This window comes from Theropithecus gelada, chromosome 15 (assembly GCF_003255815.1).
Source record: "Theropithecus gelada isolate Dixy chromosome 15, Tgel_1.0, whole genome shotgun sequence".
In the NCBI taxonomy this organism is placed as follows: domain Eukaryota; kingdom Metazoa; phylum Chordata; class Mammalia; order Primates; family Cercopithecidae; genus Theropithecus; species Theropithecus gelada.
The window spans coordinates 105,158,125-105,179,318 of NC_037683.1; the positions used below are offsets into that span (position 1 = coordinate 105,158,125).

At 42.7% G+C, this 21,194-nt stretch overlaps 2 protein-coding genes across 6 annotated transcripts in view; one reads left to right on the forward strand and one right to left on the reverse strand.

Moving 5' to 3' along the window:
- The window catches only part of SPTLC1 (serine palmitoyltransferase long chain base subunit 1), a 74,429-nt gene extending 56,556 nt beyond the window's left edge, over nt 1–17,873 (reverse strand). For 3 of the 5 annotated variants that reach the window (XM_025359178.1, XM_025359177.1, XM_025359179.1), the window contains exons 1-3: nt 17,719–17,873; nt 15,343–15,450; nt 11,612–11,706 (exon numbers count right to left, since the gene is read on the reverse strand). In XM_025359178.1, the coding sequence (XP_025214963.1) occupies nt 11,612–11,706; nt 15,343–15,450; nt 17,719–17,775 (260 nt within the window). In that variant the 5' untranslated portion in view covers nt 17,776–17,873. The remainder of the gene's footprint in view (nt 1–11,611; nt 11,707–15,342; nt 15,451–17,718) is intronic. The other 2 variants (XR_003115917.1, XM_025359176.1) reach the window with 2 other exon arrangements.
- On the forward strand, nt 7,495–8,991 carry LOC112607887 (putative UPF0607 protein ENSP00000382826). The gene is made up of 2 exons (XM_025359180.1): nt 7,495–7,713; nt 7,777–8,991. The coding sequence occupies exons 1-2, from the start codon at nt 7,670–7,672 to the stop codon at nt 8,987–8,989; spliced, it is 1,257 nt and encodes a 418-aa protein (XP_025214965.1). The 5' UTR covers nt 7,495–7,669; the 3' UTR covers nt 8,990–8,991.
- Nucleotides 17,874–21,194: the final 3,321 nt, after the last annotated feature.

The following is a 21,194-nucleotide window of genomic DNA, read 5'->3' on the forward strand; positions in this document are numbered from 1 at the left end:
ACCCAGACCAGAACAAGGAGAAGAGCTGACAAAATGTTGGAAACCGGAAAGCAAATGGACAAGTTGTATTTGATAAGTCAAAGAGATCAAAGAGAAAGACAAGCCTGGGCCAGCAGTGAAAAGCCAAGCAGCAATGCCTGAAACATGCTCCCAAACTGGGGTACCAGCTTCCTCTAAACATGGGAAAATGGGAAAGGCTGACAACAGGAGGACTGGCTGGGTGCCTAGACAACAAGCAGTCACTCCCCTCCACCTTGAAGAAATGCTCTCTGGAAAGGCTGTGTATAAACTGGAAGTCCTTAAGAGAAAGAACGAGTGAAGGCAGGGGTGCCACTCTGAAGACAAAAATTAGTGTAAGTTACATAATGAATGGTAAGACCCTGGGCCTCTTGCCTTCAACTCAGCTCCCAAATGGTGGAAAGCAGCTTTTTACCTGCAAAGTAACAGACTAGAGGACTCCTCTCCTGGGAAACACAAAGCCAAGAGAATAAAAACTACAAATACTAAGTTTGGGGGTCCCCTCAAATAAACGAGCAGGTCCCTGTCTGATTATCCTAGTGCAAGCCCCTCAGTCAAAAAGCCCACCCCATCCTCACCCCTCTAAAACACAAACGGTAACTAAATGTGGTGACTGATATGTTAATTAATTTGATTGTGATCACTATTTCACAATGTGTGTGTGCGCTTGTGTGTATATACATAAAAATATAAAATCATATTATACACCTTGAATATATACAATTTTTATTTGGCAATTATGCCTCAGTAAAACTGAAGAAAATTAACAGGGCTCTCAATGACCGTTTTAGTGTGTCATTCTTGAAAATAGATAGACCATCCTTAGATTTATGGTCAACTGATTTTCAACAAGACAACTCAGAAGGGAAATAGTCTTTTCAACAAATGGTGCTAGGACAACTTGACATCCACCTGCAAAAAAGATAAAGATAGGCCTCTACCTCACACCATACACAAAAATTAACTTGAATTACACACTAAATGTTAAGGGCAAAAACTATAAATGGTTAGAAGACAGCAAAGAGTAAATCTTCATAACCTTAGATTAAGCCAAAGTTTTTACAGATGACAAAAAAACACAAGCAACAAAAGGAAAAATAGGTTAGACTTCATTAAAATAAATTTTGAATTTCAAAGATCACTATCAAAGAAGTAAAATAAAATCCCACAGAATGAAAAAAAAATCTGCAAATCATATATCTGACAAGGGACAAGGATTCAAAATATATAAAGAACTTTTACAGTTTTAATGATAGAAAGAACCCCCAACTGAAAACAGCCAAGTGATTAAAGTAGACTTTTCTCCAAAGAAAACATACAAATGGCCAATAAGCCGATGAAAAGATGCTCAACATCATTAGTTATCTGGGAAATGCAAATTAAAACCACAAGATCCCACTTCCCACCTACTAGGATGGCTACAATAAAATAGAAAATAATAAGCATTGCTGAAGATGTGAAGATACTATAAACCTCATATGTAGCTAGTGGGAATACAAAATGATGCAACCACTTTGGAAAACAGTTTGGGGATTCCTCAAAATGTTAAACACAGAGTTACCATATGACCCAGCAATCCTACTCCTAGATACATATCTAAGAAAAATTAAAACATTATGCCCACGCAAAAATGTGTACACATTATTTCATAGCAGTTTTATTCATACATTTTATTTTTTCATATACTCTTACGAGGGAAAAAACCCAATTTTGCTTCAACTGATTAATGTATAAACAAAATGTGTATATTCAGAAACTGAAATATTATTTCATGATAAAATGAAGTATGGATACACACTACAATGTGGATGAGTCCTGAAAACATTACGTTAAATGAAAGAATCCAGAAACTAAGGCTAAGTATTGTTTATTCCTTTTAATGTGAAATGTCCCGAATAGGCAAGTCCATAAAGAAAGTAGATAAATGGTTGCTAAGGCCTGCGCAGAGGAAGGAGTGGGAAGTGACTGCTAATGGCTTTGGGATTTCTTTTGGGGTGATAAAAATGTTCCAGAATTAGATGGTGGTGATAGTTGTATAACTCTGGGAATATGCTAAAAACCACTTAATTATACACTTCAAAATGATGGATTTTACGGTACGTAGATTATGTATCAATATGGCTGCTGTTTAAAGTCAAAAAAACTTACACTTCAAAATGGTAAATTTTATGGTATATAGATTATATATCAATACGGCTGCTGTTTAAAGAAAAAAAACTTAAGTAAATTCACTTACTCTTGTGTCAACTCAGTACTGAATATAAATAGGTATTGCATAAGTTGAAGAAAAGTAACACTCAACGTATGACTATCAACAAAACATCTTTCTATTTTCTTGTAGTTTTCTGCAAACAATTTACATAATGTTCTTGATGACAATAAAAATATTGTGCATATTGGAAAAAAAAGAAGGGATGTTAACAATCACCAGATATTGAGGAAGTGTCTAACAGATCAATAAAAACTGATAAAACAATCAGTACAGTGCAAAAGGGTAAAAATAAAAAATTTTAAGATGTGTAGGTTTCAAAAAAGAAATTCACCTCCCATGACCCTTCTCCGAAATCCATCTATAATCTACTGTAAACCAAGAGATAGGAAATAGCCAATGCAGAACAGAGAAATGAAATTCTCAAGCTAATGGTGATTGGACACACCAGGGCCACCCTATGTAGCGGCTGCAAATAACAACCAGTCAGGAATGGAGCAGGATAGAGAAAGAACAAAGAAAGTGAATCCAGCAGATAACTAACGTGTGAACATTCTGAATGGAGTTTTATGCTCCTAGAGGAAAACAACATTAAATTAAAGACCAGTATAGAACCAATCAAGTGACCAAACAAAAATGATTACCTCTGGGGAAAACAAAAGTATCCGATAAAGAAAATACAGTCTCATAACATTGGCCCAACTAATGAGTAATACTAATGAAGTCATAAAAATATAACCACTAAATTATTTAAGGACACATTATGCTATATCTGAACTCTGCCAGAAGAAAGGGCAGCGCAAGGCCGCTGCATGAGCTGGGGTCCTAGAAGGGGCACCCAGGTGTTGGCACCACAGCCCAAGGTCTGCACCAGGCTGCTGCACTTACTGGAGGAAGAGTACCCTCCCCTAATCCACACAAAGGCACGACAGGAGCTAGTCCAGGCCTGGGGACAGTGAGTGTAGATGTGTTTTCCGAGAGCCAGTCTCAATCACCTACAATTAATGGATATACAGTCATGTGCCACATAACGACATCTCAATTGACAAAACGGACCACATATACAACAGCAGTCCTATAAGATTATAATACTGTATTTTTACTGTACTTTTTTTTGGGGGGGAGGGGGGGACAGGGTCTGGCTGTGTTGCCTAGGATGGAGCACAGTGGCGCAATCTTGTCTCACTGCAACCTCCACCTCCCGGGCTCAAGCCATCCTCCCACCTCATCCTCCCAAGTAGCTGGGACTACAGGCCTATACCACCACACCCAGCTAATTTTTTGGATTCTTTGGTAGAGAAGGGGTTTTGTCATGTTGCCCAGGCTGGTCTCAAATTCCTGGGCTCAAGTGACCTGCCCACCTCAGCCTCCCAAAGTGCTGAGATCACAGGCATAAGCCACCATGCCTGGCCCTACTGTACCTTCTCTATACTTAAATATATTTAGATACACAAATACAAGTTTGCTACAACTGCCTAGAGCATTCAGTAGAGTAACATGCTGTATAGTTTGTAATTTAGGAGTAACAGGCTATACCACATAGCCTAGGTGTACCAGGTTATAGGTACACACTACACATGTAGGTCTGTGTAAGTTTACTCGATGATGTTTGCATGACAATGGAACTGCCTAACACATTTCTCAGAACGTATCTACGTCATTAAGTGATGCATGATTGTAAGGAAACCTGGGGGAAAAAATCAAGAAGAAAATAAAGAACAACATAAGCAAGTTTCTTTAAAAAAAAAAAAAAAGGTAGGCCAGGTATGGTGGCTCACGCCTGTAATCCCAGCACTTTGGGAGGCCGAGGCGGGCAGATTACCAGAGGTCAGGAGTTTGAGACCAACCTGACCAACATAGAGAAACCCCATCTCTAGCAGCCTAGTTTAGGGAGCTGCTTGATGTCCACAGGGCTATACTGCCCCAGAGAAGGAGCCCACATACAGCACCATCTAGAAAGCCAAGCCATAGCTGTGTATATTCTGCTCCGTGAACTAGTGGTCACTGCCTCCTCTGAAATGACAGAGGCTACCCTGTCATTACAACAGCGTTCTCCAGGAAAGCAGCTACTGCTCTCTCTATCCTAGAAACAAACTCTCAAAGAGGTTTGCCTTCCACATCCTAGTGACTGCGACACTCTAACTGTGGGCTGATTTCTCATGCCATTGGTGTGCTCACCAACTGGGCCTGTTGCTTCCAGAGGATCCCCATCTCAAGCCTGCAGACCAGCCCCAGTAATCCACAGCCAGGCGAGTTTTTCCAGGGGAATCCCATCTCAAACTGGTGAACCAACCCTTATGACTCAGTAACACACTCACTAGCTAGGCATGCAGCTTCCTGAGACTGCCGCCTTCCTCCACAACCCCCAGTCCTGAGCAGAAAAACAAACTGCACATGCTCCTGCAGCCTAGGTCACCAAGGCACTCACAGGTATCACCAAAATGGATAATAGCAAAAGAAAAAAAAAAAGGCAAGAGAAAAGCACAGATACTACATTATTCTGTCCTCCCGGAACTAAAGCAGATGCAGCCCATCCAACTGTCACCCTAAGACACTTCTCCAGGTGAAAGTCTTTCTCTACATAAACTACTCTATACAACTGGAAAAGGTGACCATGTCAACACTATCATAAATATAAACATAGGAGATAAGAAACATGAAAATGCAATGAAACTCGACACCACCAAAGGTGCATAATGTTTCACAAAGTTACCCTAAATAAATGGCAATTTTCAAACTGCCTTAAAAGGAATTTCAAATATTGATCTTAAGAAAATTCAATGAGATACAAGAGAATACAGATAGAAAACCTAACAAATAATTAAAAAAAAGCCATAACCTGAATGAGAAATTCAACAAAGACATAGATATCATTAAAGAAAACAAACCAACAGAAACCTTAGGAATGAAGAACTGAACGAGTGAAATAAAAAGTACAACTGAGCTTCAATTGCACACTAGGTCAAACAAAAGAAAGAATTTCTGAACTTGCAGACAGGACTTTTGAAATAACCCAGCCTGAGGGAAAAAAGGAGGAAAAAAAGAGGAAAAAGAATCAAAGAAAGCCTATGAGACTTGTGCCATGACATTACGATAACAGATTTTGGAAATATAGAAGAGAAACAGAGAGAAGAGACAAAGACACAGAAAACTTACTTAACAAAATAATAGCTGAAAATCTCCCAATTCTTGGGAGACATATGGACACCCAGTTCCACGAAGCTTAAAAGGTCTAATACATATTCAACCCAAAAAGGCCTTGTCTAAGGTACATTATAATCAATTTCTCAAAAGTCAAACACAAAGAAAAAATTCTAAAATTAGCAAGAGAGAAGCATCAAATCCCAAGTAAGCAAGTCTCCTTTAGACTATCAGGAGTTTTCACAGCAGAAACCTTGAAGGCTAGGAGAGATTAGGATGATATATTCAAACAAAGTGCTAATGAGAAATCTGTCAGCAAAGAGTACTGTACTTAGCACAGCTACCCATCAGAAATTAAAGAAATAAAGTCTTTACCAGACAAGCAAATGCTTATGGAATTCATCACCATAAGACCAGCCTGACAAGAAATGCTTAAGGGAGTGCTTCAATCACAAGTGAAAGAACAATAACTACTAATGCAAAAACACAGGACATTATCAACCTGTTAAAAATAAATTAACATTCAAATTGAGAATTCTACATTACTGAAATGATGCTTTAGAATCTTTCAAATCACCCTTGAGAAAGGTGAACATCAAAATAGTCAAAGATATTTATATCCACAATGAGTTCTTAATAAATGCCCAATACAGAACAATATAAATTAAGGCAAAAAAGTACAAATTCTGTGCACTGACAGGGGATGTGGGGATAGTACAGCAGGTTCGTGTGTGATCAAAACTTTTTACCAGCTTTAAATAGTCTATCACAACTATAAATTTTTAAATGGAAGAGTAACCAAAGAGAAAAAAAATTACACCAGATATGTCAATGAAATAAAGAATCAAAGTTTATCAGTACAGAAACTCACCAAACCATAAAGCGAACAATAAAAGAAACAAAAGATCTACAAAACAACCAGAAAACAATTAACAAAATGACAGAAGTTAACTTCTTGCCTTTTAATAATATCTTTGAATACAGACAGTTTCAATTCTCCAATAAAAAGATGTAGAGTGGCTGAATGGTTTTTCATACGTTTCCCTAGTCCAGACACCCAAGAGTATGTCCTTCTCTAGGGCATAAGAAAATCTAGAGTTACATTTAGGGCATCATAATGTGTGGTGAATAGCTGACTGAGCTGGCATGCTCACAATGACCAAATTATGTTCGCCATATTTTAATCCAATACATTGATCTACTATTAACTTGTAAATAATGTATTTGTTTTCTAGACACATTCCAGGAAGACCAGAGAAACTGACTTTTATCTATATGGAATAATCCACTGGCAAATTTCTTTTAGGATAGACCAAAGCTGATCTAGAACATAATCTTTACATACTTGGATCCTTCCCATCAGACAAGAAAGAACATCTGGGGTGAAAGGCTCCATTAGAAGAGCAATGTGGGATGGTGCTGTGTTAATTGGTAGTCCCTGCCCTACATCTTTGTAGAGGACTGGAGCCCAGAGTGGGCCATGGTCAACTTATACGTTGAAGTGAAGGCCTCCTTCTAGGTGTGCATGTGCTTATTACAGATATGCCACGGTGCGAAGTACCCCAGGACTACAGGAATAAATAAGAATACGTGCTGTATCCATGATCGGGAGGCACACAGGCCAGAGTGCCAGCTGTGGAATAGCACAGCTCGGGTCCAAAGCCTGGCTGGGCCATGACCACCTGAATGACCTGAGTAAAGAGGCAGCATCCAGTCAGGTCAGGGCACGGTGTCCTCTCCTTGGAAACCTGCTCAGCGAGGCTGGAGGTCCTCAAGGCCACGGCAGCCATGGAGAAGGCGGGCCTGGCTCCAGGCGGCACAGAAGCAATGGAGAGGCCCTGGGGAGCCTGATGAGATCTGGCTGGTCCTGCGCCCTGCTTCCAGCAAGTTCTGGCACTGTAACCCGGGGAACAGGGCCAGCCAAGACAGGGCCACTGGGTGCCAGCCAGCACCTGGGCCAGGCACTAGGCGGGAAGGGCTCTGGCGGATCAGCCCCGCACCCCCAACAGCCCCCAGGCCCCATCCAGAGCCACACATGTGCCCCCAGGAGCAGGACGTCCCTGAGGCTAGAGTCCAGCTGGACCGGTGGAGGGGCCCCGCCCTTTGTCCTTTGACTCCTCTTGTACGCACCCTCGCTGGGCTCCTAAGCACTCCTCCACACCCTGGCTCTGTCACCAGCCCCATGGTGATGTCATAAGCTCCCAGGTGCCCAGTGCGCACCCAGCCACAGAAAAGTGGGTGACTTAGGAGTATCCTCTCCACTTCTGACCCCTAGTTTCGTCCGCGCACAACTTGCTCAAAATGGGCAACTCACTAAGCATATTTTGTTCCTGGTTCCGCCGCAGGTCCCGGCGAGGCCATCGGCAACGTGCTCGTCTCAGCGTATTTTGTTCCTGGTTCCACCACAGGTTCCCGCCATGCCATTGGCAACCTGCTCGTGTTATCCGTGAGGCCTTCCCAGCTGGCAGGGCTCACCCTGCGGCTCCTGCACCTATGCCTGCCTCGAGAACCCTGGGCTGTTCCCGATTCCTCTTCAACCCTCAGCGACATCCTGTGCCTTCTTTTCCAGCCAGGTGGGACGGCGCCCCTACGAGGCTGTGTCTTCTCCCTCGGAACAGGGGCACCCCACCGAGGGTCCCGCCTCCTGTGGTCTGGAGCGCCCCCTCAAGGAAGAAACCCGTGCTGTCTGCTCGCAACTCCATGATGTTCGGACACTCCAGCCCTGTGAGGATCCCTCGTCTCAAACGCACGTTTAACCTCCGACTGCCTTCATTAGATGAGCAGATGATCCCAGCCAGGCTCCCGAAGACGGAGGTGAGGGCAGAAGAGCCCAAAGAAGCAACGGAGGTGAAAGACCAGGTAGAGACGCAGGGGCAGGAGGACAATAAAAGGGGCCCTTGTAGCAATGGGGAAGCAGCCTCCACCTCTAGGCCCCTGGAGACTCAGGGAAACCTCACTTCCTCCTGGTGCAGTCCCAGGCCCTTGGACGGAAATGCCCACCTCAAGAGCTTGACAGAAAAGAACCAGAGTGACAAGGCCCAGGTGCATGCAGTGAGTTTCTACTCCAAGGGCCATGGAGTTTCCAGCTCACACAGCCCTGCTGGAGGCATCCTTCCCTTTGGGAAGCCTGACCCAGCTCCAACAGTGCTCCCTGCCCCAGTTCCGGGCTGCTCCCTGTGGCCAGAGAAGGCAGCCTTGAAGGTGCTGGGTAAAGACCACCTGCCCAGCTCTCCAGGCTTGCTGATCGCGGGGAAGGACATGCAGCTCAAAGATCCTGCAGCCCTTCTTGGATCAAGTAGCTCTTCTCCACCCAGAGCTGCCAGCCACGGGTCCCGCAAAAGAAAGCTGTCAGGGCCACCACTGCAGCTGCAACCCACCCCTCCCCTGCAACTGAGGTGGGATAGAAACGAGCGGGCCCCACCCGCTAAGCTTCCCTGCCTATCTCCTGAGGCGCTGTTAGAGCTGGGTCAGGCTTCCCAAAGGGAAGGACGCCTCCAGCTGGGCAACATCGATAAGAACATGGGGGTGTTAAGTAGAACATCAAAATCCAGGAGACGAAAACAGCCGCTTGGGAGGAGAAAGAAGATACGGCAGGGCAGGCGCCGTGGCTCACGCCTGTAATCCAGCACTCTGGGAGGCCGAGGCGGTGGATCAGGAGGTCAAGAGATCAAGACCTGAAGAGCATCTCTGCCTGGTCCCCGCACCATCTGGGCAGTGAGGAGCGCCTCTGCCTGGCCCCCGCCCCGTCTGGGCAGTGACGAGCGCCTCTGCCTGGCCCCCCGCCCGGTCTGGGCAGTGAGGAGCGCCTCTGCCCCGCTGCCTCACAGTTTGGAAAGAGAGGAGCACCTCTTTCTGGCCGCTGTCCCATCTTGGCAGTAAGAAGCGCCTCTGCTCGGCCCCCTCACCGTCTCTGTCCGGCCCCCTCAACGTCTGGGAAACGAGGAGCGCCTCTGCCAGGCCACCGCCCCGTCTGCGAAGTTAGGAGCCCTTCTGCCTGGCCTCCGCCCTGTCTGGGCAATGAGGAGCACCTCTGCCCGGGCCCCTCACCGTTTGTAAGGGAGGAGCGCCTCTGCCCAGCCCCTGCACCCTCTGGGAAGTGAGGAGCACCTCTGCTCGGCCCCCTCACCATCTGGGAAGTGAGAAGCGCCTCTGCCGGGCTACTGTGCAACCCTCCAGGTGTGAAGTGACAGTCTTGTGTGTGATTTTTCTGCCCTTCCCAACTTTGTGTTTTTGACATTAAAGCTTTTAATTAAAAAAAAAGAGATCGAGATCATTCTGGCCACCATGGTGAAGCTCCATCTCTACCGAAAATACAAAAATTAGCCGGGCATGGTGGCTCGTGCCTGTAGTCCCAGCTACTCGGGAGGTTGAGGCAGAAGAATGGCTTGAACCCGGGAGGCGGAGGTTGCAGTGAGCCAAGATTGCGCCACTGCACTCCAGCCTGGCGACAGAGCAAGACTCAAGTATACAAGACAAAAGACCCAAGTATGCAAGCAATATATATCATATAAATGGGTAGTGAGATTAAGTATCAGCAAGATACCAAGCCTCCTAAATTAATCCATAAATTCAACACACTTCTAATAAAAAACCCAAATGCATTTTTTTGGTTAGGTATGATCACCCAAACCTAAACTCACAGTGAAGAAGGGTCAAGAATAGCCTAGACAATTCTGAAGAACATGGAGGTAGAAAGACACTCTAATCAACGTTTATTATAAAGCTGTGGTATATATGAATGAGTCTCTGGTACACAGAGATACAAATATACCCAATGAATAAAAATAAAAGCCAGAAACAGACCCTTTAGAAGGGAATCTGGCTTACCAAAGAAGGGAAATTTCCAAGCAGTAGGTAAATACTAGATTATTCAACTAATAATGCTGGGACAACTGGCCATCATATGGAAAACAATCAAATTAGACCTTTAGGGTAGGAAAGGATTCCCTAAGACCTCAAAAGATCAAATTATAAAAGACTGCTAAGTTTGGGCCGGGTGCGGTGGCTCACATCTGTAATCCCAGCACTTTGGGAGGCCAAGGCGGGCAGATCACAAGGTCAGGAGATCGAGACCATCCTGGCTAACACAGTGAAACTCCGTCTCTACTAAAAACACAAAAAATTAGCCAGGTGTGCCGGTGTGTGCCTGTAGTCCCAGCTACTGGGGAGGCTGAGGCAGGAGAATGGCGTGAACCCGGGAGGCGGAGCTTGCAGTGAGCCAAGATCGCGCCACTGCACTCCAGCCTGGGCGACAGAGCGAGACTCTTGTCTCAAAAAAAAAAAAAAAAAAGATTGGTAGGTTTGATTTCAGAATATATAAAACTTTTATAAGACTAAAGAGATCTTCAGAAGTGAAGAATAAAAGCTTCTCTGTGATCAGATCAGAATCAGAACAATAATACTCAGGAAAATATCTCGTATCACATTTTAAAATAAACTAAATATTTTTATGGCAACAGGCATATATGGTAAAATTATAAATATAAGCAAAGACAATCACCAACTTCAAGACGGTGGTTATCTGTATGAGAGGCAAGAGTAAGTGACGGAGGCGAAGGAATTTCTTAAGATACATTTGTAATATTGTATTTATCTGTAAAAGTAAGTTTGAATTAAAAATAGCAAACTGTTAACACCTATTAATTCTGGATGGCAGGTATATAGGTGTCTGATATCAACTTTCTGTATTCTTAATATATTTCTTAACTAATGAAAATACATACAATATAGCAAAGATAGCCAAGAGAATGAAAAGTGAAAAATAGATGAGACACTGGAAGCAAGCAGGGAAGAGGCGTAAGTGAGCAGAAGCTCCATAATTCATACTGTGGGATCAACAGGTGTTGTCTGTAGTTGGTGAATCAACAAACGGTAGTTAAGCATACTATAGTATCTAGAATTATGAAGGTAACATGTAACAGATTTAAAATCAGAAAATAACCAGATGGGTAAAAACCAGGAGTCTGTTGCTTTTCATTTTAAGTGTTCGACCATTTGAAATATTAACACGTGCACATTCTTGGAAAAAAGGGCAAGCATTAATGCTTACATTGGAGATTTTTAAAAATGTCTATATCGTCCCTAGAATAAATTTTTTAAAATCAGGAGCTAAAGCTGTTACTCCTGGGAACTTCTAAACGTCTTGTTTCAGATAAAAAAGGACTACTACATATAAAGCACTATACACTGCAAGTTACTACAAGAAGCCAAATACAAGTATTTCAGGTAGCAAAATCAATTTACCCTGAAACGATGTTGTAGTTGAGAGCGGGATGGTCTTTCGGGACAGGAGGAACAAGAGGTTCTGGCTGCCACTCTTCAATCAGTTCTTCTTTTTCCTATAGGAGAAAAAGAATTAAAATACAGTGCAGTGCTAATATTATCAATTATTAGTGTCTCTGCTACTTCACTATCTCTTATTATTCTAATTCTACTAACTATTCTCAAGTTCGCTGTCACTCTTATTCAAGCTTATGTCTTCACATTATTAGTAAGTCTTTGTTTGCATGATAATACATAATGACCCACCAGACACATGCCTACCATATAGTTGTACCTAGCCCTTGACCACTAACAGGAGCTCTCTCGGCTCTCCGAATAACATCTGGCCTAACCATAGGATTACTTTAATTCTACCACTCTTAAAAGTTAAAACTTTAGGCCTACTAACCAACACACTGACTATATATCAATGATGACGTGATATTGTCCGAGAAAGTACATTCCAAGGCCACCACACAGCAGTTGTCCAAAAAGGCCTCTGATACGGGATGCTCCTATTATCTCAGAAGTATTCTTCTTCGCCAGTTTTTTCTGGGCATTCTATCACTCCAGTTTAGCACCAACCCCAGAATTAGGAGGACACTGACCCCCAACAGGTATTCTTCCCCTGAACCCTTTAGAAGTACCTCTCCTAAATACGTCTGTATTACTTGCATCAGGAGTTCCAATTACTTGAGCCCATCACAGCCTAATAGAAGGTAACCAAAAACAAGTAATTCAAGCACTATTTACCACAATCCTCTTAGGAGTCTATCTCACCCTTCTAAAATCTCAGAATATTTCGAGGCCCCCTTTATTATCTCTGATGGAATCTACAGCTCAACATTATTTACAGCCACAGGCTTTCATGGACTTCATGTTATTATTGGATCAACAATTCTCACCATCTGCCTTCTCTGCCAATTAAAATTTCATTTTAGGCCAGGCATAGTGGCTCATGCCTGTAATCCCAGCACTTTGGGAGGCCGAGGTGGGCAGATCACCTGAGGTCGGGAGTTCGAGACCAGCCCGACCAACATGGAGAAACCCCGTCTCTAATAAAAATACAAAATTTGCCAGGCGTGGTGGTGGCGCATGCCTATGATCCCAACTACTCGGGCAGGCTGAGGCAGGAGAATTGCTTGAACCTGGGAGGCAGAGGCTGCGGTGAGGCGAGATTGCGCCATTGCACTCCAGCCTGGGCAGCAAGAGCAAAACTCTGTTTCAAAAAAAAAAAATTCATTTTACATCCAACCACCATTTGACTTTGAAGCCGCCACCTGATATTGACACTCTGTAGATGTCGTATGACTATTCCTATGTGTCTCTATCTACTGATGAGGGTCCTACTACTCTTTCAGTATAAGCAGTACCACTGACTTCCAATCAACTAGTTTCGACAAAGTCTGAAAAAGAGTAATTAACCTAGCACTAGCCCTAATAACTGACACCTTATTAACTCTATTAGTAGTAATTACATTTTGACTCCCATAACTTAATACTTATATAGAAAAATCCAGCCCTTATGAATGTGGATTTGATCCATTAACCTCCACCTGCCTCCTCTTCTCCATAAAATTCTTCCTAGTAGCCATCACATTTCTCCTATTCGATTTAGAAATCGCCCTACTACTACCCCTGCCATGAGCCCTTCAAATAACCTTATCCTAATAATCAGCAGAGCCCTTCTACTAATTACCATTCTAATCCTAGGCCTAATTTATGAATGAACCCAAAAAAGGATTAGATTGAGTTAAATTGGTAAATAGTTTAAATTAAATGATTTCGACTCATTAGATTATGATAGACCATATTTACCAAATGCCATTTATTTATATTAACATTGTATTAGCATACACCGTAGCACTGCTGGGAGTACTAATCTATCGATCCCACCTAACATCATCCCAATTATGCCTAGAAGGCATCATACTGTCAATATTTATCATAAATATGTCATGCATTTCACTCTAGGATTCCTCATACCCACTATCCTCTTGGTATTTGCTGCCTGCAGAGCCGCAGTAGGCCTTGCTTTGCTAGTCTCCATCTCCAACGCATCTGGCCTAGACTATGTACAAAATCTAAATTGACTCCAATGCCAAAAATTATCATTCCAACAACTATAGTGTTACAATATGACTCTCCAAAAACTCTATAATCTGAATATAGCTACTCGTAGCCTATTCATCAGCCTCATTACCCTATTTTTTAATCAACCTAACAATAATTCATCTAACTTCTCATTAACTTTTTCTTCTGACCCATTAACATCACCTCTTCCAATCCAAACAGCCTGACTACTACCTCTTATAATCCCAGTAGGCCAACATCACCTGTCTAATGAATCACCCCTATGGAAAAACACTCAATATTTCCAAATTAATTTTCCTACAAACTTTTTAAATTACAGCATTTACAGCCACAGAACTAGTTATATTTTACATTCTTTTCAAAGCTACAGTCATCCCTACCCTAATCGCTATTACCCGCTGAGGTAACCAACCAGAATGCCTAATGCAAGCTCATATTTATTTTATACACTAGTAGGATCCCCTCCCTTACTTATTACACTCATCCATACCTGAAATAGCTCAGGTTCACTAAATATCCTAATAATAATGTTTACTAATTAAGAACTATTGAACTCCTGATCTAACAACCTTATATGACTAGTATGTATTATGGCTTCTATAGTAAAAATACCTCTACATGGACTTCACCTATGACTCCCTAAAGCCCACATAGAAGTCCCTATTGCCAGCTCAATAGTACTTGCAGCAGTACTACTAAAACTAGGCGGCTACGGTATCATATGACTTACCCTCGTCCTCAGCACCCTAACAGAATATATATCCTACCCCTTCCTCATACTATCCTTATGAGGAATAGTTATAACAAGCTCTATTTGTCTAAGCCAAACTGACTTAACATCACTTATCGCTTATTCCTCTGTAAGCCACATAGCACTTGTTATCATAGCTATCCTTATTCAACCCCCCTGAAGCTTTTCAGGCACAGTCACTTTACATCAACTTCGGCAGTATCAAAATTGTCTGTTGCAATGCAAAAGTCACAGGGAATACACTGCTAGAAATACCATGTCTAGTTGCAGCTAGAATAAAAACAGAATCACTTGTGAGTTTTGTGCACTTACCACGCGCGCCTCTTTCCTTATCACTAGAGCTAGAGGCTCTTTTCCATGTAGTTTTGTGGGTGACTTGACAATTTATGAAAATTTAACTTCTATGCTCAGAATTTTTTTTTCTTTACCATACACAACACATCAAAATTCCATTTGAGGTGGGTATGAGTAGGATTCTTTTCTACTCTGACTCTCCTTCAGGAAGACCACAGGGAAAACTTTATCCCACACTTCAGAAATAGTTGTGCTATTCTGCAGCAACTCACACAACCCTTATATGAACATTCAAACTCCAGCAGTTGCCCAGGCTTCCTTCTAACCATCTATTTGCAAGACTGCTGTTTACTCCTAGCAAAGTACCCAAGACATAATATGGTCTTCATTTGGGTACTGACTTTATTTCTAGATTTCCCCATATTTTGCCTACCCTGATATTTCATTCCCCTTGATTTCCTTACATTACAGAAAATGCTTTAACACACATAGTTGAGCCACCAAAAATCCTTTCTGGAAGGACAGAGCAACTATAATCACATACTCAATAATTAAAACAGATTTAATTTCTTACCTTGACTGTAAGATCAGATCGTTCTTGTAATTTGTAAGTCTTAGAGAAAAGAAGTCTGATTATCCAGAGTATCAGAATCCCTTCCAAAATAAGATGGTAAGCAGGAGCCTAAGAGTGAGTCAAAAACAAATAAGAAATGAACCATACACTTCTAACACCTGCACATAAAATTTACTACACCTGCATATACTGCCTCCTATGACTTTTAGCCTATTCGTAACAATTTACTTTAGAAGCTCCCTTAATTTCTATTCATTCCTTTCCCCATTTCTAATAGCAGGCGATTTCTCCTTCACATGAAAAACCCCTAATATTTTTAGCTTTTAAAACTTCTTTGGGAATAAAATTTAAAAAAATAAAATCTAGGCCGGGCGTAGTGGCTCATACCTGTAATCCCAGCACTTTGGGAGGCCGAGGTGGGCAGATTACCTGAGGTAGGAAATTCGAGACAAGCCTGACCAACATGGAGAAACCCTGTCTCTACTAAAAATACAAAATTAGCTGGGTGTGGTGGCGCACGCCTGTAATCCCAGCTACTTGGGAGGCTGAGGCAGGAGAATCGCTTGAACCCAGGAGGTGGAGGTTGTGGTGAGCCGAGACCATACCGCTGCACTCCAGCCTGGGCAACAGGAGCAAAACTCCATCTCAAATAAATAAATAAATAAAATCTAACACAGAATCCCAATATTTAAAACGATATCAACTATCAGATTATTTAATTTCAGTGGTTATTTCTTTTTTGGGTACACTATACAAGATACTCATATTCTACATTCAATGTGCATAGGAATTGGGAGTAAGAAGTTTATTTTTATGAATTTTAAAATTTGCTCATCCCCCTAAATACAATTAATTTATGAATGTCTAAATACCCTTTTAGTTTTCTCAATAGTTGGATTCTAGCAAGCAAACATCTACCCAAGCCACTAGTTAAGAGTTCACTCCAAAAAGAAATCGCCTAAGTTGAGAAACTATTTGTCTAGTGAATAAAAATCACAAACGCCACTTCTTTTCCTTCCCAGGAAATGTTACATAAAGGAGTTCTCCCAAGTCTCACTGCTGGACAGTTTTGGGGAATGAAAAGTTACACTACTGTCAATCTTCAAAAAGGAAGCAAACAACATTTAACAGAAAATAATCCATTTCTTTAAAAAATCATTTATAAAAAAGATTATTCAATTTTAGTGACTCATTTTAGGTCACTATAATTAATCTAATATTGGGCGTCACTTAATATATGAGCATAAGACAGAGCCATATCTGCTGTCTCTGCTATGTTTCAAGATAAAATTTCCAGTATGTCCTGCAATGGAAGACACCATCATTACCCCTACCAGTAGACAGTGATATGAAGTTTGGTGACACTAAATCATTAAAAGTAACGTGAAATTCACTTGAAATGAATGTAAGCTCTATAGGCACAGGCACTTTTGCCTATTTGTTCACCGCAGTATCCCTAGAATCTAGACTTGTGTGGTCCAATGTGGACAGTCACTAAGTTACATGGGGCTATTTAAGTTAAATTTAAAATTCAGTTGCAGCTGGGTGTGGTGGCTCATGCCTGTAATCCCAGCACTTTGAGAGGCCAAAGCAGGAGGACTGCTTGAGGCCAGGAGTTCGAGGCCAGCCTGGGCAACATAGCAAGTACCCCGTCTCTATTTAAAAAAAAAAAAAAAAAGATTACTTGGGTGTGGTGGTATCTGGTCCTAGCTACTCGGGAGTCTAAGGCAGGATAATCGCTTGAACCTGGGAGGCGGAGGTTGTAGTGAGCCGAGATCGCGCCATTGCACTCCAGCTTGAGCAACAATAGCGAAATTCCGTCTCAATAAATAAGTATCTACTAAACTAGTTGTATCTTTATAAGATAGAAAACTGATGTGCGCAGAAGAATGACAAACTATTTCTTATTCACAGATCCTAAATCACTTGGTTTCTTTTCGACAAAAACAAACTCCAATTTATTACAATTTTATTCCCCAACGAACTGTTCCATAGTTCCAAAGAACTGACTTCCTTAGGACGTTCCCAGACCAAGGTTTTCCACTCATTTTCACCACTTCGTTTTATCGTCCGTCTAAACTCTGGTTTTTGCAGACCTGTCTCCTGCGACCCCTTACACATGTTCCTTTCCTGACCCTCCAGGGGACCCGGAGCATAAGAACTCAAACCGAGACCCTCGGTCCCAGCCCCCACCCGTTCCTCCCTACACTCAACCGCTGGGAATAGAAGCTCCCGGCAGTCCTTCCAGCAAGAGACGCCGAGTCTGGGCGTGACCAAGCCAGTCCCGCCGAGGTCCCAGGCCACAAATCCACACGCGCCGTCCCACCCTCCCCAGGCCCGGGTGTGGTCGCGGACCGCTCACGGCGCGGAGCCCACCTCGTAGAGTGCCTGAACCATCTCCACCAGGACCCACTGCTCCGTGGCGGTCGCCATAGTTAACCGCTTCCTTCCGGAAGGCGGGTCACAAACACGTTCTAAAAGTGCGCGTCGCCGCTCAGTGACGTCTTCGCCTCCGAGGAGGGCGGGGCGGTGGAGCGCTGGGCACCGCCTCCTCGCACTTGCGCACTAGTTGAGAGGAGGCTGGGCGCGGTCGGGTGGGATTCCGCAAAATTCTTCCAGGAATTGTTTACCTTGTGTCCATTACGCACTCTGCTGGATTTGGGATGGAGAAAGTAGTAATGAACGGGCCTTACCCTTGGCCATCAGCTGGGCGCAGAGTGTTAAAATGATGAAATACGTTTACTTTTTTTTTTTTTGAGACGGAGTTTCGCTCTTGTTGCCCAGGCTGGAGTGCAATGGCATGATCTTGGCTCACCGCAACCTCCGCCTCCCGGGTGCAAGCGATTCTCCTGCCTCAGCCTCCCGAGTAGCTGAGATTAGAGGCGTGCGCCACCACGCCTGGCTAATTTTGTATTTTTAGTAGAGACGGGGTTTCTCCATGTTGGTCAGGCTGGTCTCAAACTCCCGACCTCGGGTGATCCGCCCGCCTGGGCCTCCCAAAGCGCTGGGATTAGAGGCGTGAGCCACCGCGCCTGGCCAATACGTTTACGTTTAGTAACATAAGTAATCCAGGAATGCATTATCATTAAGAAATGCATAATTATACACACAAATAGCCAACTCAAATAGCACTTCCTATTTGTCAGACACAGGCCAAGGCTTTGCAGGTATTAAATCTATAGCAGTTCGGTGCAGAACCTTTTGGAGCCTTCCAATGCATATGCAAGCAGTATGCACGCACACATACTTAATTGGATTGGATTTCTTAAATATGATTGAGATCATAGGGACAATACTCTTCTACAACTTACTTTTTTTTTTTCCAGCATTTTTTCCCCTAATATATCTCGTATTTAATGGCTGAAGACTTTAATGGAATAATTTATGTATATTTCTCGTTCCATTTTATTTAAACATTTACCTATTGGTGAATACTTATGTTGTTCCCACCTTTCCTCTCTTACAAATAATGCTGCCATAACTGTCGATGTTCCTTCTATGTATATCTTTCTGTGCATGTTGGAGTTTTTCTGACTGGTTTCTTCAAAATGGAATATATCTAAAGACTATGCACGTTATTAATTTTGATAAGTACTGCCAAAATGGCTCAACCAATTAAAATAATTTGAAAGTTTTTCCATGCTGTAGTCCATGATGGATATTATCAATCTTTTAAAAAAATTTGCCAGTTTAATGGAGATAAAATGATACCTCACTAACCTTTATTATTGATGCTTCTGGTTACTCATGAGGTTGCGCAGCTTCTTATATGTTTAGTGGCATTTATAGACTGTATGAATCGCCAATTCATATTAATCCATTTTTCTATTGGTTATTTTTGCTTTCTTATGGATTTATAGGAACTCTATACATTCTGCATATCTTACATTTTTCTGTTTCCTATGTGAAAACTATTTTTGCTCAGTTTCCACCTAGTGGTTTCTGCTCTTTCATCATACTTTAATTTTAAATTTTATGCAGTGCTTCAGTCTGTTCCCTTTTTGTCTCTGGATCTGCATATTGCTTAGAAAGGCCTTCTTCACCACATCTGTGATTTCCAACCATTCATGCAGCAGTTTGTTGTTATTTGCAATTAGCTCTTTATTCTGGAAACTACATTTTTGTATAATGAGAGTTAAGGGACTTAATTATGTTTTTTTCTAAAGGAATAACGATTTTTTGAGTGCCATTTATTTGAGTAACCCTGACTTTCCCCAGTACTCTGAAATGGTACCAGTGATATTGATACAGGAGTTAAAAAGCAATTATTTAGGCAGATAGTGAGGGTAAGAGAGTCCTCAGCAGAGCTTCTTTCTGAACAAAAAGCAACCCTAAAATTATTTCTTTACTGACAAAGAGCAGCCTGAAAAAATTGAGCTGGAAACATAGATAAGCAAGCTGGAAGCGCATAGGAGAATGCTGGCAGTTGTGCCAATAGAAAAGGGCTACCTGGAAACCAGGTATGTTCAACATGGAGACTCCGTCTTCCATTTTCTTTTTCACCACGTGTACAGTGAAGGAACAGGCAACAGGGCATCAGCCAGGTAGAGAAGCCATCTGCATAATCAAAGATTAGGGTGGGAGGCTAGCTTCTTCATGCACTGTGCAAATGGCACACCCGGTCCAACCAATCTTTCATTCCCTATGTAAATCAGACACTGCTTCCTCAAGCTCATCCATAAAACCCTGTGCATTTTACCGCAGAACTGGCAACCCATTTTCTCTGGGACCCCTTTCTCTGCATAGAGAGCTCTTCTCTTTCGTTTGCCTATTAAACTTCTGCTCTTAACCTCACTCTGGTGTGTCGCATCCTAGTTTTCTGTGGCTGTGGACCTCAGGTATTACCCCAGATCATGATGCCGCTACATTATGTGCTACATTTCCACATAAGTTGGCACTATGGAACCCGTGTCAGTGCTCTGCCCACAGTCCTGTGCTTGCGTGCATTTCCTCCCCCAGGTGCTTTCCTTCCAGCAGCCACGCCTGCATTTCTCAGAGGACCCCCTCGAAGGCTGCCATTCCTACATTTCCTGCTCTCCTAGAGAGTTGGAAGTATCTGAGAATGTATCTTCTCCTGGGCAGTACTTACCACTGTGGATGACGGATGGTAGCTGGAATATAAATATTGCAGCTTCCTTGCCCCACTTAGCAAGACAACTCTGAGAGGTGAACTTCACCATACTCTCTGCAATTCTGAGTCAATGGTACTATCTGCAAATTCTTTTATATACTTATCAAAAGGTGGAGTCTATTTTTCCTCTCCTTGAGACTGGGCATATCTTTGTGGCAGCTTCTATAAGAGAAAGCAGCTGCCATGTAGAAAGATCATGTGAGAATCACATAGAGGGGGAAAGAGATGACTAAGGGGCCCCAGCTGCCCCAGCCCCTGGCTGTTTGAGTCTTACTAGTCCAGGTACCAGACGTATGAGGGATGACACCTTCAAGGTGGCTCCAGTTCCAGCCACCATCTGGTTACCACCACTGAGAGACCCTGAGTGAGGTATGCCTAGCTAAGCCCAGATGACACCCAAATGTGTGGGCAAAATAAACGATTGTTATTGTTCTAAGCCACTGCTTTGGGATTGTTATATTTTGGGATAACTGGAAGGAACACACCGTGGGATTTTGCTTGATTTGGCACTTTTGCTTGGCACTTTTGTTTCCTAGGGGTACTGTAACACACAATCAAAAACTGGATGCTTTGAAACAACAGAAATTTATTTTCTCACATTTCTGGAGGCCAGATATACAAAATGAAGGTGTTGACAGGGCTATACTCCATCCAAAGGCTCTGGGGGAGAAGACTTTTTTGCCTCTTCCAGCGAGAGCCTTAACTTGGTTACATCTGTAAA